Raw genomic sequence first — 19,637 nt, forward strand, 5'->3', positions numbered from 1 at the left:
TTACTGTCTGGTTGTTCAACTAGGTGCATAAACAAGCTTCAGCTAGTCCAGAATGCAGCAGCGAGAGTCCTCACTAGAACCAGAAGATACGAGCACATCACACCTATCTTATCTTTACTTCATTGGCTCCCTGTGAAATTTTGCATTGATTTTAATACTAATACTACTTTTGACATATAAAGCATAAAATGATCTCGCACCGCAGTATCTGAGTGAACTGCTAGTGTCTTACGATCCGCCACGCCTACTTCGATCAAAGGATGCAGGCTGCTTATCAGTACCGCGTATTATGAAAACTACAGCTGGGGGCAGAGCTTTTTCTTACAAAGCCCCGAAATTATGGAATAGTCTTCCAATTAGTGTTCGGGACTCAGACACAGTCTCAGTGTTTAAGTCCAGGCAAAAAAAATATTTATTTAATCAAGCATTTTTATAAATAGATTTGCCTTAGGTAAAGGAGCAGATCTGGGGGATTCATGGACGTAGAGTATTATGGTGAACTGGTATGTTTAGATGCTGTCCTCCCCACTCTCATTAATCACTCAGGTTTGTTGACGGTGAGGTGATTGTTTGCTTTACATCTCAGGGAGCCCTCATGTCTGTGTTTCCTTCTGGCTCTCCCTTTTAGTTATGCTGTCATAGTTAGTCCTGCTGGAGTCTCTGCTTGCACTCTACAGTAAATATACATTTACATTATACATTATATGACTGTGAACAGACCTAAGTGTTATCTCTTCTCTTCTGCTCTCTCTCCTGCTTTTTTTCTCTTCCCTCTCTCCCCCTCTGTCTCCTTCCCTCTCTCTTTGTCGAGCTACACATGTTGTTCTTGAGCTGCCGGTGATCCAGACTCCCTCTGCCCTCCGGACCTGTCTGAACCATCCTGGTGCCCCGCTTCTGGTTGGAGATCCCGTCACATGGATGCCCCGTGTGTCTCTTTGGGATGCGTCTGGTGTCTGGGGATGATCCTCTCTACCTAGAGGACGGTTCTGGCCTCGACTGGTGTTGGCAGCTGTTTCTCTGAGGACTTGACTGTTCAATAGTTCAGGACTGGAACTTTATACAAGTCTACCTGAGTTTTCAACAACTAACTGGAGTCCATATTAACATCAATTAACATCAACTGTTATGTTGCCTGCCAACTAACATACAGTATGAGTGCAGATCAATTTCTGCTTTCTGTTTCACCCAAATGAGGATGGGTTCCCTGTTAAGTTTGGATCCTCTCATGGTTTCTCCCACTACCATTTCAGAGAGTTTTTCCTTGCCACTGTTGCCCTTGGCTTGCTCACCAGGAGACTATCTGACCATTTTGATTCATACACAAATTTCATACAAACTTAAATAATCCTTTAGATCGTGTAAAGCTGCTTTGGGACAATGCCAATTGTTAAAAGTGCTATACAAATAAAATTGAATTGAACTGAATTGAATGGGACTTTGCATCTTCAAGACTTGGGCAACTTTCCATTGTCTTAGTTCTTAATTCGGTTATACAGCAGGGGTGGCACGTTGGTGTAATTATTAGCATTGTTGCCTAGCACCTCTAAGGTCTGGTTTCGATTGCTGTCTCTGTGTACATGGAGTTTGTATGTTCCCTTTCGAAAGCTACACTCGATGCTGCGCAAAAGCGCTATGGGAAACGTTTCGTCGTGACCGGTTGTGATGCATGTGTGTGTCAAACACGCCAAAATTTTTGGCATATATAACCTTGGTCAGATGACATAATTCGATTAGGTCTACCTGGAGATCATAAATAGGCATGCTTTGTAAGTGTGCGTGTGTGCAAGCACTTTTGTGCAAGCAGAGTTAGACACGAGTCTAACAAGTCCCCCGCGTTTCTTGTTCGCCACTTTTTAAAACGAAACTGCAAGCCGTGACGCATTTTTTACGTCCATATCTGGCAGAAGCGCACAAAACAGAATTTTTTTCTCTCGCTCTCTCGCCAGATCATACGCAGTTTAAACCTTCACTTTTCAAGCATGCTTCGGCGCTTCTTGTGAAGGGGGGAAGAACTTTCTCTCTTGCTTCCATGGAGATTGAAACTATCACTTCAGAGCGCTCCTCTAGTGATGAGCCAGTGTGTTAATTGTTGTTAGAGGTGGTAACGTGCGGTCTAACGCGTACACCACGATTCACCATAAAAATAAATAAATAAAATAAATTCCCCAAACGCTCAAGGTCAGACGACCTCCATGAGTTAACTCTTTTATGGAATAAGCCGTATTTATCCCGTGTTTTTGTGTTATTGACATCGATTTGTTCCGATGTCATTGATTAAAGTCCCTTATGATGATCTCCCAGATCTGAGAGACCCTTGCGGGCTATCTCTCTCCTGGGAGCTCATCCTCCAGGGAAAAATTCACACTCCCCACCAAGCATGTAGACTAACATTTTCGTTGGTGGGAGAAGATTTTTTAGGCAGCGGGTCAGCCTGGTGCTGTCCTGCACACAACGGCTTTGCAGTCATACCAGACTGACCTACTGAGAGCTGAGCACTGGCAGGAGGCCGTGGTTCAATCTCCGCCACCACTGGTGTTTCGGGGAGCAGCGGTCTCCAGCGACATGTTAGGTGTTCGGTCCCTTCCTTCCATGTTCAGGATGCCGAACATCTAACACACCCATCTAGTTGAATTGTCAAAATTTGTGCACCTTTTAGAGAGGCCGGCAGCAGGGAACCTACTGCCAGGTATGTCTCTTTAGGTACGAAGTACTGTGGAAGACCAGCACCCTCAGGAGACCGCTGTTTAATTCCCACCGCCACTGGTGTTTCGGGATACAACGTTTTCTGTCAAAGTGTTAGGTGCTCGGTTCCCTCCTGTCGTGTTTCAGGACACCGAACACCTAACAGCCACCACCATCACCACCACATCTCTGCCTAGCTAAGCGACAAAGCTACCGCCCCTTTGGAGAAGCTGGCAGCGTGTAAGCTACTGCCAAGCATGTCTCCCTGGCTACAGGATTCAATCATTGTGTTTCAATGACGTGGGTTTTCCATTTCAGTGAAACCACAGTGAGCACATCTGTTAATTTAAAAACACAGGCTTGCTGGTAAAAGGGGCCATTGCACATGTTCCCCTCCCAGACAGAGCCATTCGGCGTCAACACGTCGCCCTAGCTCACCTCATTTTCTTAGGGTGGAGTCTCAACGCCACAGAAAGCGTTCTTTTTCCTACACAAAGTATGACATTGAGTGTCATGTGGGATCCAAATTCAAATTAAAATTTTATTTGTCACATACATAGTCATACACAGTACGATATGCAGTGAAATGCTTGGACTGCCCGTGACCTTAAAATAGAGACAATGAATAGAAAATAAATATGAAAAGGAAAACAGATGGTAAATTTGACTAAGTAAGAATAAAATGAAATATAGAATTAAAAATAAAATAACATTATATTTTTCACTGCTACGAAGGGACTTGGAGAGACGAGTGAGCTTCCTTGCTGCCCAATTCAAATGGCTGGGAGTATTTTATTTAACACGGCACAAAAGTCACACAACCACACATTCACAGTCACTAACACACATCAACAGGACACACTTCTAACCCACACACACACACCCTGGCCGAAGCCACTAACCCAAACACCTTTCCTCGACAGGGTGAACACCTAACAACCCTTCCCACAAAGCATGATGGTTACTAGTCAAAACCCCGCCAACGCCACACTGCCCCCACCCGAGCTGTGACCGTCCCCGGTCACGATGGCGAACTCAGTCCAGGAAGCGTGACGGTGATCGGCGCTGGCGTTGTGAACGCCGGAGTCTTTTTGTGGGGGAATGAGGGCCGCTACCCTCTCCCTGAGGCGGACCGGCCTCCATGCCCATGCAGTGATGAGAAAGACAAATCGAGTCGATGCATGTCCATTCTTTTAATTTCTGCATTGTCAGGCTATATTACAAACTTCCGCGTAGGTTCCGTACTTAAATCAAACCAAAAACGACTGAAGAAAACAGACTCAGGCTCTATATTCCAGCATTTTCCAGTTTGGACTGCATTACCCACAAAGCAAAGCATTGCCCGCACTGGACTACACTTCCTTGGCTATACCCCACGTGTGTTGTGAAGACACGCCCCACAGAACTGGGGGGGGGGCGGGCTCAGCAGAGGTCATGAGCATTTAAATTAGCATGTACTGAAACAGGTTGCTGAGAACAGAGCTAGTTTTTTACCAGGTAAAAGTAGTGTTTTTTTTACACAATCCTTTTGAATTTTTAATTAACATACAATACAAACTTTTCATTAGGACCCTAAAGATCATATTAACATTTAATGAAAAATGGGATGTATGGGACCTTTAACAGTTCAGGCCAATTCTGTACCGCAACAATTTTGGCTGGATCGGTGGCAATCCCTTGAGCGCTAATCACGGGTCTCTTGCCGCAACAGCTGGCACTTTTTCGGATTGAGCCGCAAATTCGCCCGCCAGATAGGCAAAAATACCTCCCGTAGGTTAGCTAACGCGACCTCAAACTCCTTGCCGTGCACCAGTAAATCGTCCAGGTAGACGACACAACGGTTGCGAGGAATATCGGCCAACACTTTCTTGGCCAAATCGTTCGAATGTAGCTGGAGCGTTACATAGGCCGAACCGCAGGCGCCAGAATTGCCATATCCTTGCCTGATCGAGAACGTGGTTTTAGGTCGAGCTTCCGGGGCGAGCTCTACTTGCCAGTACTCGCTACGCAGATCTAACGAGCTAAACCACGCCGAGCCCGCAACGTGTTTTACCGCATCATCTATTCGTGGCAACGGATAAGAATCTTTGCGCGTCACCTCGTTTAACCGCTGGTTATCGACACAAAACCCCCACAATTCATCCTTTTTATGCACCAACACAACCGGTGAAGACCACGGTCCGGACGCTGGCTCTATGACGCCTGAGTCGGCCATCTCACGCAGCTTTTGTTCGGCGATAGGAGACGGCAGGGGCAGCTGCAGGTTGCCTCGCCGGCTGACGGCGCACGGAGCTGTAGCTTGCTCCAGGGTGCGCTCTAACCCGTTACTCTCCATCCCACTTCTGACACCAGTTGTAGCATTTTTCACTGCTACAAAGGGACTTGGAAAGACGAGTGAGCTTCCTTGCTGCCCAATGCAAATGGCTGGCAGTATTTTATTTAACACGGCACGAAAGTCACACAACCACACATTCACAGTCACTAACACACATCAACAGGTCACACTTCTAACCCACACACACACACCCTGGCCACACCACTAACCCAAACACCTTTCCTCGACAGGGTGAACACCTAACAACTCTTCCCGCAAAGCATGATGGTTGCTAGTCAAAACCCCGCCCACGCCACAATATGAAAAATTTATGAAAAATATAGAAAAATAAGAGACAGCTGTACTGTACAGGACAAAATATACAATATAAGAAACATATATGAGAAATGAAAAATATCAAAAATAAGAAACAGTTGTGCAATACAGAGACATAGAGTTGATGGACTTTTGTGGGAATGAAGTTGACTATAAATTGAATATAAACAGAAATACCACATATTTAAAGTGTTTAAAGTGATTTGTGCATCCGGGTAACAAGACGTCCAGGGGGTGTGCAAATATGCTTGAAAGTGACATATTTAAAGTGACTTGTGATAGGGTAATTGGGTAATTTAACTAATCTCCACGAATGTGTTGTGCAGTGGCCACTAGTGTAAGTGAATGTTCAGAATGTCCACAGTGAGTGCAGAAACCATGTGTGTGGATGTGCAAAATGGATCAGTACTGTGTGGTGTACTGAATAAGAAACCATATCGCCTGTGGGAAGAAGCTCCTATTTAGTCTCTCTGTGTTGGTCTTCAAGGAGCAGAATCGCTTTCCTGACCTCAACAAAGAGAACAGTCCATTGCTGGGGTGGCTGAGGTCCTTCACAATCTTCCTGGACTTGATCCAGCACCGCTTGCTGTAGATTGAGTGCAGGTCAAGGAGCTTGGTGCAGATGATGCGCTCAGCTGATCACACCACCCTCTGTAGAGCTCGTCTGTCCTGCATGGTGCTGTTCCCGAACTAGGTTAAGATGTTTCCCGTCAGGATGCTCTCTATGGTGCAAAAGTTCCTGATTACCTTGGAGGGCAGTCTGAAGTCTCTCAAACGTCTGAGGTGGTAGAGACGCTGTCGGGCCTTTTTTTCCTACGGTGTTGATGTGACAGGACCATGACAGGTCCTGTGTGATGTGAACACCGAGGTATTTGAAGCTCTCCAATCTCTCCACTGGGCTTCCGTTGATGGTTGTTCCTCTGGCATCAGTTCTCCAGATTCCTAATCTCCTTCAGGTAGGCCGACTCGTTGTTGTCAGAGATCAGGCCCACCACGACGGTGTCATCAGCAAACTTAATGATGGTGGTGGAGCTGGTAGTGGCCACACAGTCAGAGTACAGCAGGGGGCTCAGAACACAACCCTGGGGGGCTCCAGTGCTGAGAGTGAGGGAGGCTAAGACATGTCCACCCATCCTTACTCCCTGTGGTCTGCCAGTTAGAAAATTGGAGATCCACTGGCACAGAGATGGGTTGAGCCCCAGGTGCTCCAGCTTGGTGGTGAGTGTGGAGGAAATTATGGTATTAAATGCTGAGCTGTAGTCAATGAAGAGCATTTTAACATAATTCCCCCTTCTAGTGTCCCAAGTGAGTAAGTGATGTGTGGAGGAGATGAGAGATGGCATCATCAGTAGAACGGTTTGGACAGTAAGCGAACTGTAGTGGGTCCAGTGTGTCTGGTAATGAAGAGATGATGAAGTCCTTGACCAGGCGTTTAAAGCACTTCATCACTACTGAGGTGAGGGCTACAGGGCGATAGTCATTGAGAGAAGCAGGATGAGGTTTCTTCGGGACAAGAACAATGATGGACTCTTTGAAGCATGTGGGGATCACCGACTGAGATAAGGAGATGTTGAATATCTCAGTAAACACAGGTGCTAGCTGGTCTGCGCAGACTCTGAGAATACAACCTGAGATGCTGTCTGGTCCTGCTGCTTTCCTGGTGTTCACTCTCTTGAATGCTCTCCTCACGTCATGCTCAGAGATGATAAACGCATTTCCGGTGCTGGCAGTGTCTTCCTGTCTACAGCCGCTAGCACCGCTAGCATTAGCATCGCTAGTGTCCTTAGCTGCAGCCTCAAAGCAAGCACAGAAAGTGTTCAGCTCGTCTGCCAGAGTCACGTCCATGTTCGTCATACCTGTTGTTGATGTTTTATAATCCGTTATTGTCCTTAGTCCCTGCCACAGGCTCCTAGAGTCACTCTGTTGGAGTTGTGACTCTAATTTCCTCCCATAGCGCTGCTTCGCCTCTTTCACCGCTTTCCAGACATTATATGACGCAGCCTTGTACGGTTCCCCCGACACAAGTCCCGTGTTGTAGGCAGCAGTGCGAGATCTCAGAGCGTTGCGGATGGTTTTATCCACCTATTGCTTCTGGTTGGGAAACATTCTGATAGTCTTTTTCTCCACGGTATCATCCGCTAGTTTCCCGATGAATCCCACAACCGCTTCCGTAAACACGCTGACATCATCATCGGAGCTGTTTCTAAACATTTCCCAGTCTGCGTCATCGAGTGCGTCCTGTAACGCGGCCACCGATTGGTTCGTCCAGCGCTGTTTCAGCCCTTGTTTGTATTTTGGCTTGAGGAAGATGGTGGCGTGGTCGGATTTCCCAAACGCTGGACGAGATTGTGCCTTGTAGCCGTCCTTGACTGTCCTTTTGCCCCTGGTGGGGCAGGTGATATGTTGATAAAAGTTTGGCGCTGCGCGTTTGAGGTTGGCACTATTAAAATCCGCCGCCACAATAAGTGCAGCGTCCCAGTGCTGTGTCTGGTGCTGTGTGAGTGCCTCATGCAGCTCGCATAAGGCAGTGTCCGTGTCCGCTCGTGGTGGAATATAAACGGCGCTGATTACGACCTATGTAAACTCCTGAGGTAGATAAAAAGGACGACACATGATGGACAGTAGTTCCAGGTTCGGTGTGCAGGAGCGTGTAAGAGGAACAACGCTTTACTTTACCCTGGTCCTGAGGTCATTGAGCTTGTTTTCCAGTGACTGGACGTTGGCGAACAGGATGCTAGGCAGAGGTGTGCGGTGTACACGGGCTCTCAGCCTGTTTCTGATGCTGGCTCATTTCTCTCTGGGCCACCGCTTCGCGTCACATCCTTTGTTCTCCCTCAGGATCTCAATTGGCCAGCTCGGATCCGAAGTTAAAAGCGTTGAATTGTGAGTACATTGTATACCAATAAAAAAAAAAGAGTGTCTCTATCATACCTAATGTAGTCAATGGTGATGAATTAGCCAGTTTAAAGTTACTGAAAGATAGTTTAAAAGACGAAAACAAATTAAGATAGGTCGGAGCAGTCCTGAAGACAGCCGACCTCAAAGGCGCCATCTTGAGAAGTGGAATGCGGCCACAGCTGTCTCCTGCGCGCATCGAATCCATTTTAAACACTCTAAAGGAGTTCAAGCTAGGCCAGGAAGTAACTTTCAGCTTTCAGTGGTGGCTAAGTGAAGGGGGATTTCATCCAAGGGCCAATCCCCAGAGGCAATAAGGGTTACGCCGAGAGCTTCGTACCCTCTCTATGTGGTTCAGACCCTCGTCCTTGACTCTGGGTCCCACTCTAGGTCCGTGCTGTCGTCGCAAGTTGCTAACGGGTAGATGTTTTTCCCTTACGAGCCAGAGCACGGCCTTAGATGGCCGTCCAGCCCAAGGGATCTGGAGAGTTCATCTTCTCGCGTGACATATCAACCGAATTGAATTGATGACTTTATTTCTGGTTGTTAATAAAACAGTTTGGCACTGCGCATTTGAGGTTGGCACTATTAAAGTAGCCTATGAGGCGCGTTGCACACTTCGCCTCTAGTGTTTAGGGCCCATTTGACCAGGAAGTTTGCCTCATCAATTGCTCTGGCAAGAGGGGTTTCCAAGTATGTCATGCGGCAGGCTGCCTTTTTCCACATGACATCTGTCAGACTTCATAGTTGGATGCCAGGCTTGTAGGTCCTCGAGTCAGCATCCCAGAATTATGTCTAGGACTCCTTGGGGGACTGTGCGCACACTACACAACCCTGGGGATCCAGACACTTGCAGTGCGGCGGAGTGGGTATTCTCGTTCCCATAGCGCTTTCGCGCAGTATAGAGTGTAGCTTTTGAAAGGGAACATCTCGGGTTACTTTGCTGTAACCCTGTTCCCTGAAAAAGCGGAAACGAGATGCTGCACTCCAATGCTGCACTGCAGGCGTGACTGGACATCCTTCAGACAAAATTGACCTGAGTATGTTTCCGGTTCATGCCTATTTATAACCTCCAGGTGCACCTAATTGAATGTTGTCACCTGACCGACGTTATATATGGCAAAAATTTTGCCGTGTTTGACACACACGTGCTTCACAAACGTTTTCCATAGCACTTTCATGCAGCATCTCGTCCCCGCTTTTTCAGAGAACAGGGTTACAGCAAAGACCGAGACGTTCCCTTTGCACTTAGGGTGTCTCTTCAGGTACTTTGATTTCCTCTCACAGTCCAAAGACATGCAGATTAGACTAATTGGTGTTCCCAAATTGCCCGTAGTGTGTGTATGACTGTGTGTGTGTTCCGTTTGTTGAATTGGCACCCTGTCTTGGGTGTACCCTGCCATGTGCCCTAAGCCTTCTGGGATAGGCTTCAGGCCCTCCCTGAATATACAACCCTGAATATACAATAGATATAGCTGTATGACGATAAGTGAGTGAGTAAGTTATGCAGTAGGACAATGGTCCAAAACACACCAAAAGGCCACTACTGAATGGCTCAAAAATAAAATTAAGGATTTAGAGTGGCCTAGTCAAAGTCCGGTCTGAAACTGGTCCTAAAGGCAGTTCATGTAAACTTTCCAATGTTAACAGTGGGCCAAAATTCGGTTATTTGGGTAATTAGGTTTAACAGGAATTCTTTTTTTTTAAATAGGGTAGGGCAGGTTTTACAGGTTTTTCCTCAATAAATGAAATCATCATTTAAAAACCTGCATTCTTTATCTTTGCGTAATATTAAAATTTGTCTAATGATCTGCATCATCGTGTGACAATTATGCAAAAAAATAATAATCTGGTACAAATACTTTTTCACAGCACTTTGCACATGACTGGGGCTTTACGGAAATTTGCTGCTGCTCTATAATGTGTGGTTTTTTGCAGAGAGCCTGTATCGACTTCGCAATAAACGCCAAGCCTCTGACCCGTCACATGCCCCAGAACAAGCAGACCTTTCAGTACCGCATGTGGGAGTTTGTGGTGTCGCCGCCATTCGAGTACACCATCATGGCAATGATCGCCCTCAACACCATCGTCCTCATGATGAAGGTGCCAGGCTTTAATCTTTCTGCTTGTCTCTTTTTAGTCTTGTTTTATGTAGGAATCAACTTTTTGCAGTTTCTTCGTTATAATCGATCAGTCGGTATAAGATCATAGAGTTAGGGTTGACTGTAAAAACGTTAAATATATATTTGATCTCTCTCTCTCTGTTATTTTTCAGTACGATGGAGCATCAAAGTTCTATGAGGACATGTTGGCCATCCTGAACATTGTGTTCACATCATTATTCTCTTTAGAGTGTGTGTTAAAGATCATCGCTTTTGGTGTGCTGGTGAGTGAACATTGTGTGTGTGTGTTTGTGTGTGTGTATTTATCTGTAGGTGTTGACTGATATATTTTTTCTTTAAACAAACCACAGAATTATTTTAAAGATGCCTGGAACATCTTTGACTGTGTGACGGTCCTCGGCAGCATCACTGATATTTTAGTGACAGAGCTGGGGGTAAGTGTGTGTGTGTGTGTGTGTGTGTGTGTGTGTGTGAGAGAGAGAGAGAGAGAGAGAGAGAGAGAGAGAGAGACACACTTGTCACTTTTTTGCTTTAGTAGTAAAAAACAGATTTTCTTTTAAAGTTAATAAAAATTCAGGTTAAAGTTGTTCTTTTTAAATAGTTTTTTTCAGTGCTTTAATTAATTATGTTTTATTAATTCTTGTTAATGTTTTATTAATTTTTTAACTTTATGTTAAGCTGTTCTGTGTGTTATGTGATGTTTTGCCTAATGATTATTCATTCCTGGTTTATCTTTTTTTTTTACATGCTTTCTTTAATCTCTGCTATAATGGCTCCGCCCTCTGATGAATTCATCCAATCAAAATGCACTATGAAACTCATGTGTCCGTCTCTGGCCCGGCCGGCCAATCACACTGGTTGTATTATCAACCTCCAAAAATGCTGCTATAAACCATGCATCTGCAACATCTCCATTGTAGATGGTTTGTAATTTTTTGGAAATCTTACTGCACTTGTTTTTCCTGCTGTGGCTACTGATGGTGATGATGATGCATGTGCTTGAGTTTAATGACTTTGACCTTCTGCTCTGTGTGATATTGGGGTGCTGCCCTATTCCTATACACTTTTTTATCCATTTCTTCTCCACACACACACACACACACACACTCTCTCTCTCTCTCTCTCTCTCTTTCTCTCTCTTGCGTCTGTAAATACGGTTTCAGGACATCTGCATGCTCCTTCTCTCTTTTTACATTTAAAACAAAATAAAAACAAATCCAGGTGTAAACAACTGCAAATACATTCTCATCATCTGCCAGTAAGGGGCACTGTTTGTACTGTGGCATGGTGGAGGCAGAGCTGAACTCATGATGGGTTACTGATGAAAAGATAACCTGCATGTAAACACTGCATACTTCATGATTCCACATCTCTCTCTCTCTCTCTCTCTCTCCCTCCCTCTCTCTCTGTCTCTCTCTCTCTCTCTCCCTCTCTCTCTCTCTCTCCCTCCCTCTCTCTCTCCCTCCCTCTCTCTCTCCCTCTCTCTCTCTCTCTCCCTCCCTCTCTCTCTCCCTCTCCCTCCCTCTGTCTCTCTCTCTCTCTCTGTCTCTCTCTCTCTCTCTGTCTCTCTCTCTCTGTGAGTGTGTGTGTGTGTGTGTGTGTGAAAGAGAGATAAGGTGCTGGGTTTAAGGTAACACACTTTAACAACTGAACTATACCTGTGATGAGCTCATTAATGATTTGTTACAGACCAGATGAACAGGATCAGTAGAAGCCTGACTCCACAGCCTGACATGAACACAGATAAAACTAGCAGAATATTCTGTGTGTGTGTGTGTGTGTGTGTGTCGTGTTACTACATTAGTGGCTGATATTTTTGCAAATGACACAAATATTAGATTTCACAAAATCTGCTGCCTTAGTTTTTTATCAAGGCAATTTGCATATACTTCAGTATGTTATGAAGAGTGATCAGATGAATTGCAACTAATTGCACAGTCCCTCTTTGCCATAAAAATGAAGTTAATCCCCTGAGAAAACAATTGCACTCCATTTTAGCCTTGCCACATGAGGACCAACTGACATCATGTCAGTGATTCTCTCCTTAACACAGCTAAGAGAGGTGCTGAGGACAAGGCTGGAGATGCCGGTCTTGATGAGTGGATTAGAATAACAGACAGCTTTATTAGCAATTAGAAAGATTTAAAAGGTGAGTGGTACCAGAAATCATTGTTGCTCCTCTGTTAACCATGGTTACCTTCACGAAAACACATGCAGACATCATAGTAAATCAATAGAAATTGGATTCAGTCAAGGATATTGCTGCTCATAGGATTGCACCTAAATTAACCATGTATTGGATCTTCAATAACTTCAAAGAGAGAGAGTCAATTCTGGTGAAGAAGTTTTCAAGACACCCAAGAAAGTTAAATAAGCACCAAATTGTCTCCTAAAGTTAACACATCTGTGAGATCATTGCAAAACCAGTGCAGAACTTGCTCAGGAATGGAAAAAGGTACGCACAGTGAGTTGAAGACTTTTAGAGGATGGTCGGATGTCATGAAAGGCAGCAAAGAAGCTTCTTTCCTCCAAAAAAACATCTGGTACAGACTGATATTCTACAGACGGTACATGGATTGGACTGTTGAGGACAGGGGTAAAGTTATTTTCTCTAATGAATCCACTTTTTAAAAGAAACAAGTTTGTCTGGAGAAGAAAAGGAGAGCGCTACAGTAAAGCAACCTGAGTCTGTTCGTGTGTGGTGTAGCTTCTCAGCCAGGGAAGTGAACTCACTCACAATTTTGTCTAAGAACACAGCCATGAGAAAAGAACGGCACAAAAACATCCTTCGAGAGAAACTTCTCCCGACCATCCAAGAACCATTTGGTAATGAACAATGACTTTTCCAGTATGATGAAGTTTCTTGCCATGAGGCTTAAGTGATAACTAAGTGGCTCGGGGAACAAAACATAGAACATTTGGGTCCATGTCCAGGAATCTCCCCAGTCCTTAATCCCATTGAGAACTTGTGGTCGATTTTCAAGAATGGGCCTCGACTTCGACAGGGTGTGGTCCAGAAGTTCATTGCAGCGGTTTTGAAAAAGAATGTCAACCCTGTAAATGCTGACTCTTAGCAAAGGTTAATGTAATTGTCAATAAAAGCCTTTGACACTCATGAAATTCTTGTAATTATAATTCAGTATACCAGAGTAACATCTGACACAAAGATCTAAAAATACTAAGGACTTGTGAAAATTAATATTTGTGTCTTTCTCAATTTTTTTTTGCCGTAGTTATGCTAACACTGTATCGCTCAAACTGTTTTTATTGCCTTATAGTGCATTAGTCTTATAGACTGTATTAAACTCAGGAGTACGTTGTGTCAGTTTATGTTTTAAAGAACATCTGCTACATGTGGTGGATAATTGGGAACACTGGGAACACTGGAAAAGATGAAGGAATTATTATATTAACCTTATTCACATACACAGAGTTACACCAGCTCAGGTACACACACTTTATATGAGTGTTTGATGAATGTTTGTGGACTCTAGCTTTTGGGATCCTGTTTTTAGACTCTAGGTTGCAAGTTTAGGTTTTTACTGTTTCTCCTGATTATCCTTAAACCCAACACTTGACTTAAGTGGAGCTTGTGTGAGTTGCTGTTAGCTGTTTATGAGATGAGCATGCCATGGTCTAGCCGTCAGCGCTGAGCCCCGACCTTCCTGGTCAGTGCATTTGGTTGATGGAAGCTTGAATTTCGCGGTTTTGCACCATTCCCCCCCAAACTGGATGAAGATATTTGGGTTCTATCCTTTCTGTCTGAATTGCACTCCCTCCTTCCTCCTTTTCTTTCTTGTTTTGCTTCTCTCCTTCTCTTGGACATGCTGGGTCTGCTCGGTGCTGTCAGGTTCAGTCTCTTTAACGTCTCTGTACCTTCCTCAGTTTGTCACATCCCCTTTTATTTTGCCTCCTAATACACAAATTAAGATTTCACACCAAAAAAGGACATCATATCTAATCTGCCTGTCCATTTGTCTGTCTTTCTTTCTGTAGAATAACTTCATCAATCTGAGTTTTCTGAGACTCTTCAGGGCTGCTCGTCTTATCAAGCTCCTCAGGCAGGGCGAAACTATTCGCATCCTTCTCTGGACCTTTGTTCAGTCTTTTAAGGTAAAAACACACATGCGCACATACACACACACATGAAAATAAACAATGCTCTACTGCTGAACCTGTTTTAATGAGATGGTCTGAGGAGTCATTGGACCCAGGACTCCTAGTGATTTAACATCTTCAAGCATCCTTCCAGTAAGACCTTCATGTCATTGTTTGCTAAATCTTTCCTCTGTGTGTGTGTGTGTGTGTGTGCAGGCCTTGCCGTATGTGTGCCTACTCATTGCTATGCTGTTTTTCATCTATGCCATTATCGGCATGCAGGTGAGATGGGATTTTTTGTTTTAAAAAAGAATGTAGAGAATGTTGAGCAACCTGCAGTGAAAAATTAAGGATGATGTTGTGTGCTTTTTAGCTGTTTGGGAACATAGCGCTGGAGGAAGACAAAGAGAGCTCCATCAACCAGCACAACAACTTCAGGACTTTTTTCCAGGCTCTTATTCTGCTTTTCAGGTGAGTTACATCTCTCAAACAGACATGCCACTAATGCTGTATGAAGAGTTCTCCAGCCCAGTTCTTTTTTTCTTTCTTTCTCTCTCTCTCTCTCTCTCTCTCTGTATGCAGAAGTGCCACCGGAGAGGCGTGGCATGATATCATGCTATCGTGTTTGGGAGGGAAGGAGTGTGACCTCCTTTCTGGGAACACCGAGCCGGAGTGTGGAAGCGAGTTTGCATACCTTTACTTTGTATCCTTCATCTTCCTCTGTTCCTTCCTGGTGAGACTGCGTCTCTGTCCACATTCTTCTAAAGCCGTTTTGTGTTTAATTTTTGTTTGATGATAGAATTTGAACAGTGTTTATGTTAGAAACCTTCTTTTTTTTTATAATAAATCAGTTGAATGTCAGTACAATTGCTTGGGGTTGGCTTTGGTGTGACTAGTCACTGGCTTTAAAGGGAAAATATATTTATAAAAAGTAGATTGTGACCAGACGTTGGTTTTCTCTTCCTGGATTCTTTGTAAATCGACATAAAGAAGAGAGAATAGTGAGAGTTGGGTCCAGGTGTCCATGTCCATGATCTGTCATGTTGGCTTCACGTGTAAACTTGTTCCCCTCCCAGACTTTTCAGTGGTCATTCCAAAAATCCTCATAAAGCATCTGTAAAATTGTTAAATGGAGGCATTTCTACCTTTTTTTTATTTTTATTTTTTACTACAATTGTGCAATTGAGGGCATGCTTTAAATATTGTGTTGTGGAGTTACACAACACACCTGATTTCAAAAAAAAAAATCTACTGTACAGTTTACACAAAATATGAAATTTTGCTTGTGTTATAAAGATTAAAAAAAAAAAAAAATAATAATAATAATAATAATAATAATAATAAAGTGTTATAGGGAGAGCTCCATTCTGGAGGGGTGTTACAGTCTGAATGTTAAGTACCCGAGCTGAAGACCGTTCACTTTCACTATAAATACGAATAACTGTTTCTTATCTAGGGAGAGACAGAAAGGAGAAACGTGAAGTTTGCAGGTTAATAAACACTTTTAGTTCCTCAGCTAAGTGGTAGTAAGTGTAGAGTGAGCTAATTGCAGTGCTGCTTTAGTCTGAAGAAGTTTTCTCTAATTCCCAGTAACAGTCATGTGATCAGGTAGAGCAGGTGGTGGAACCAGATCAAGCTCATGACACAATGTACACTGATTTGTGTGTGGTTTGAGTCAAGTGTACAAAGCAATGACCCTGTTTCATGTGTGTGTGTGTGTGTGTGTGTAGATGCTGAATCTCTTTGTAGCTGTTATAATGGATAATTTTGAGTACCTCACAAGAGACTCCTCCATTCTGGGGCCTCATCACCTGGATGAGTATGTGAGGATCTGGGCAGAATATGATCCTGCAGCCTGGTGAGAAACTTTACACAACTTCGCCTTTATTAACCTACAGCACACATATTCACACTTAAACAGCCTTCAGCTCACACTCATAGTAATAATAATAATGATAATAATAATAAGGCTTGTCAATATTAACACGTTAACACATGATTAATCTATTAATCTTTTAACAAATTTCTATTTTTTTGCACAAATAAATCATTTGACCAAGTTTGACCCTAACGGCTTCCCATTACTCGGCCGTGTGTGACCTAACGCGGATAATCAGATGAGTGAGGAAACATCACCAGGTGCAGAATGGCCAGTTACATTCTAAAAATGATTCTAGGTGGAAGTTTGGATAAAACCAAAGTCGTGTGCTCAAGCGACCTTTAATGGGAACATCTCGGGTTACTTGACTGTAACTCTGTTCCCTGAAAAAGTGGGAACGAGATGCTGGGTAAAAAAGGCTATTGGGAATGCTCTTTGCGCGACTGGTTGTTAAAGCATGTGTGTCAAACACGCCAAAAATGTGGCTTATATAATCTCGGTCAGGTGACGTAATTTTGTAGCGCAGCCACATAAGGGGGTTGTTTAGATGGTAAATAAAAATAAAACCACCGGGCCTTATTAGCGACCCTGCTATGGGTTATTTTGTTCCCCTCTCGCGAGCATGCGGGGCTATGGCGTGAGGGAGTCCCAATAATGTGTCAGGTCACGTGTTCCGGCTTAAAAGCGGAACCGGCAAAGGAGAGATGAGGAGACTGGATTTTGTGTGAGAGAGAGCTTGTTTGTTGTACCCAAGGATTACCTTCCCATGAGTGGATTAATCTTAGTCGAACTCATTCAATACCCCTCTCGTTCCGTTATCTCGGAGCTCCCGGATTGAACATCTTACACCGGTGAGACTGAGCCATCTCTTCCCGCCACCATTACACACACACAACAATAACACGGACATTGAACTTTCATACATACACACACACTCACCCTTTATTATTTTTGTACATATTTTGGTTTGTGGTGCACCTTGTTTGTTTGTTTGTCTTTTTTCACTTAATATACTTTGAGTTTGTTTTGTTTTCAAAATTGTTATTGTTTTGCGTCATTCCTTGTTCTGCTAATCTTGCACAATACCAGAAGTAATATTTATAAGCCCTTATTTAGATTATTGACCCCGTAGCAGTGTAACTAGCTTAAATAACTAGCTGAGCGTTACATATTGGTGGCCTGTATGTACGGGGAATCTGTTTTTGGGGTATTTTCCAGTGTTGTGTTGCTTGACAGAGTAAGCAAGATGCTAACGTGGCTAAAACTAATGCTAACGCTAGTAGTGCCGGGAGGGCCGACTCTGTTTTTGCTAATAATGTACCGGAGGATATAGATGCATTTGTGACATGCCGTAATCCTACCGCTGAAAAAACTTCTTTGCTTAGTTCATTACACCGTGTTCCAAATTGTTATGCAAATTGGATTTAAGTGTCATAAACATTAAATGTTTAGTTTTTAAAGTAAACTTATGGATGGTATTGTGTCTCAGGGCTCTTTAGATCACTAAAATGAATCTCAGACGTGTGATAATAAGTTTGCCAGATAAGCCCAATTAAAGGAAAAGTACTGAAGAAGGTTGTTCCACATTATTAAGCAGGCCACAGGTTTCAAGCAATATGGGTAAGAAAAATTATCTCTTTGCTGCTGAAAAGTATCAAATATTGCAATGCCTTGGACAAGGTATAAAAAAATTTGATATTTCATGAAAACTTAAGCGTGATCATCGTATTGTGAAGACATTTGTGGCTGATTCAGAGCACAGACAGGTCTGTGCAGATAGAGGCAAAATGAGGAAGGTTTCTGCAAGACAAATTCATCGGATTAAGAAAGCAGCTGCTGAAATGCCATTACAAAGCAGCAAACAGGTATTTGAAGCTGCTAGTGCCTCTGGAGTCCCGTGAACCTCAAGGTGTAGGATCCTTTAAAGGCTTGCAGTCCCCAACGTCTGAGACAGAAGATCCCTCCTGACCGGAATCGCCTATGGCGAGTCGTCGAGGAGAGATATTAGATCTGAGAACCATACTCTGGTTGGCCAATGGGCGCTATCAATAAGAGGCGAAACCCCTGTTGACGGACCTCCGCTAGGACTCCGGGGAGCAGAACTATTAGAGGAATCAGAGAGTAGTAAAGGGGACATAGTGCCGTGTCCTGAGAGGCAAAGAGGTCCACCTCTGCTACAAAGAATCTCTCCCAGATTTGACTAAGCACTTTGGAGTGAAGTTGCTGTCACAGCTTGTCTGGACAGCAAGTCTGCTCCCACATTGCTATGCCCTGGAATGTAAATGGCCCTGAGCTGCGCTATCTTGTTTAGGTGGTGCAACCGTAATCCGCCCTGGTGATTTATGTAAGAGACTACCATAGTGTTGTCCACCCCAACTAGGACATGGTAGTCTCTCAATTGCTGGAGGAAGTATTTCAGGGCCTAAAATAAAGCCAGAATTTTGAGGCAATTGATGTGCTACACGAGAAGATGACCTCTCCTGATCCCTTGGGCTGGGCAGCCATCTAAGACCGTGCCCCAACCCATGAGGAAAGCATCTGTTGTTAGCATCTTGTGACAACAAAACATACCAAGAGTGGGACCCAAAGTCAGAAACCAGGGTCTGAATCACATAGAATGGGTACAAAGCCCCTGGTGTGTAACCCTTATTTGCCTCAGGGGATTGGCCCTTGGATGAAATCCCCTGGCTCTCAGCCAGAACTGAGAGGATCTCATGTGCCGAAGGCCCAAGGGTATCACCGTGGATGCAGCTGTCATGAGACCTAGGATTCTCTGAAAGCGCTAACCCAAAAGTGAACCTCAGGAACCTTCTGTGTTGTGGCAATATTTCTATATGAAAATATGCGTCCTTCAAATTGATTGTCACAAACCAATCTTCTGGTTGGATTTGAGAAACAATCATCTTGACTGTCAACATTTTGAAAATTTTGCGATTCTTGTGTCAACAAATGCGCTCATTTTGGGTCATGGAAGTGGAGACCACACTGTTAAAACACGGAGGAAGATTTCTGTATTTCTGAATTCTGTAGCCTCTCTCTGCAGTCCTTAGAACCCAAGAATATCTACTTGGGAGTAGTTTTCACGCTGGCAGTTTCTCTGAAAGGAGCACAAGTTTTGACACTTTGGCTAGATGGGGGGATGTTAGATGTTCGGCGTCCTGAAACATGGCAGGAGGTGACCAAACACTTAACATTTCGCTGAAGACCAATGTTCCCCGAAACACTAGTGGTGGTAGAGATTATACAATGGCCTCCTGAGGGAGCTAGGAAGAAGTTCTTATTCTCTGTTAGAATTCTACGTGCCTCTCAC

General features: G+C 44.0%; 1 protein-coding gene across 1 annotated transcript in view; it reads left to right on the forward strand.

Moving 5' to 3' along the window:
* Positions 1 to 19,637, forward strand: part of cacna1aa (calcium channel, voltage-dependent, P/Q type, alpha 1A subunit, a) — a 153,919-nt gene that overhangs the window by 70,944 nt on the left and 63,338 nt on the right. Inside the window, exons 29-36 of the mRNA XM_053490796.1 lie at positions 10,166 to 10,330; positions 10,503 to 10,613; positions 10,701 to 10,784; positions 14,347 to 14,463; positions 14,665 to 14,730; positions 14,822 to 14,919; positions 15,031 to 15,181; positions 16,179 to 16,306. Of these exons, the coding sequence (XP_053346771.1) occupies positions 10,166 to 10,330; positions 10,503 to 10,613; positions 10,701 to 10,784; positions 14,347 to 14,463; positions 14,665 to 14,730; positions 14,822 to 14,919; positions 15,031 to 15,181; positions 16,179 to 16,306 (920 nt within the window). The remainder of the gene's footprint in view (positions 1 to 10,165; positions 10,331 to 10,502; positions 10,614 to 10,700; positions 10,785 to 14,346; positions 14,464 to 14,664; positions 14,731 to 14,821; positions 14,920 to 15,030; positions 15,182 to 16,178; positions 16,307 to 19,637) is intronic.

This window comes from Clarias gariepinus, unplaced genomic scaffold (assembly GCF_024256425.1).
Source record: "Clarias gariepinus isolate MV-2021 ecotype Netherlands unplaced genomic scaffold, CGAR_prim_01v2 scaffold_32, whole genome shotgun sequence".
In the NCBI taxonomy this organism is placed as follows: domain Eukaryota; kingdom Metazoa; phylum Chordata; class Actinopteri; order Siluriformes; family Clariidae; genus Clarias; species Clarias gariepinus.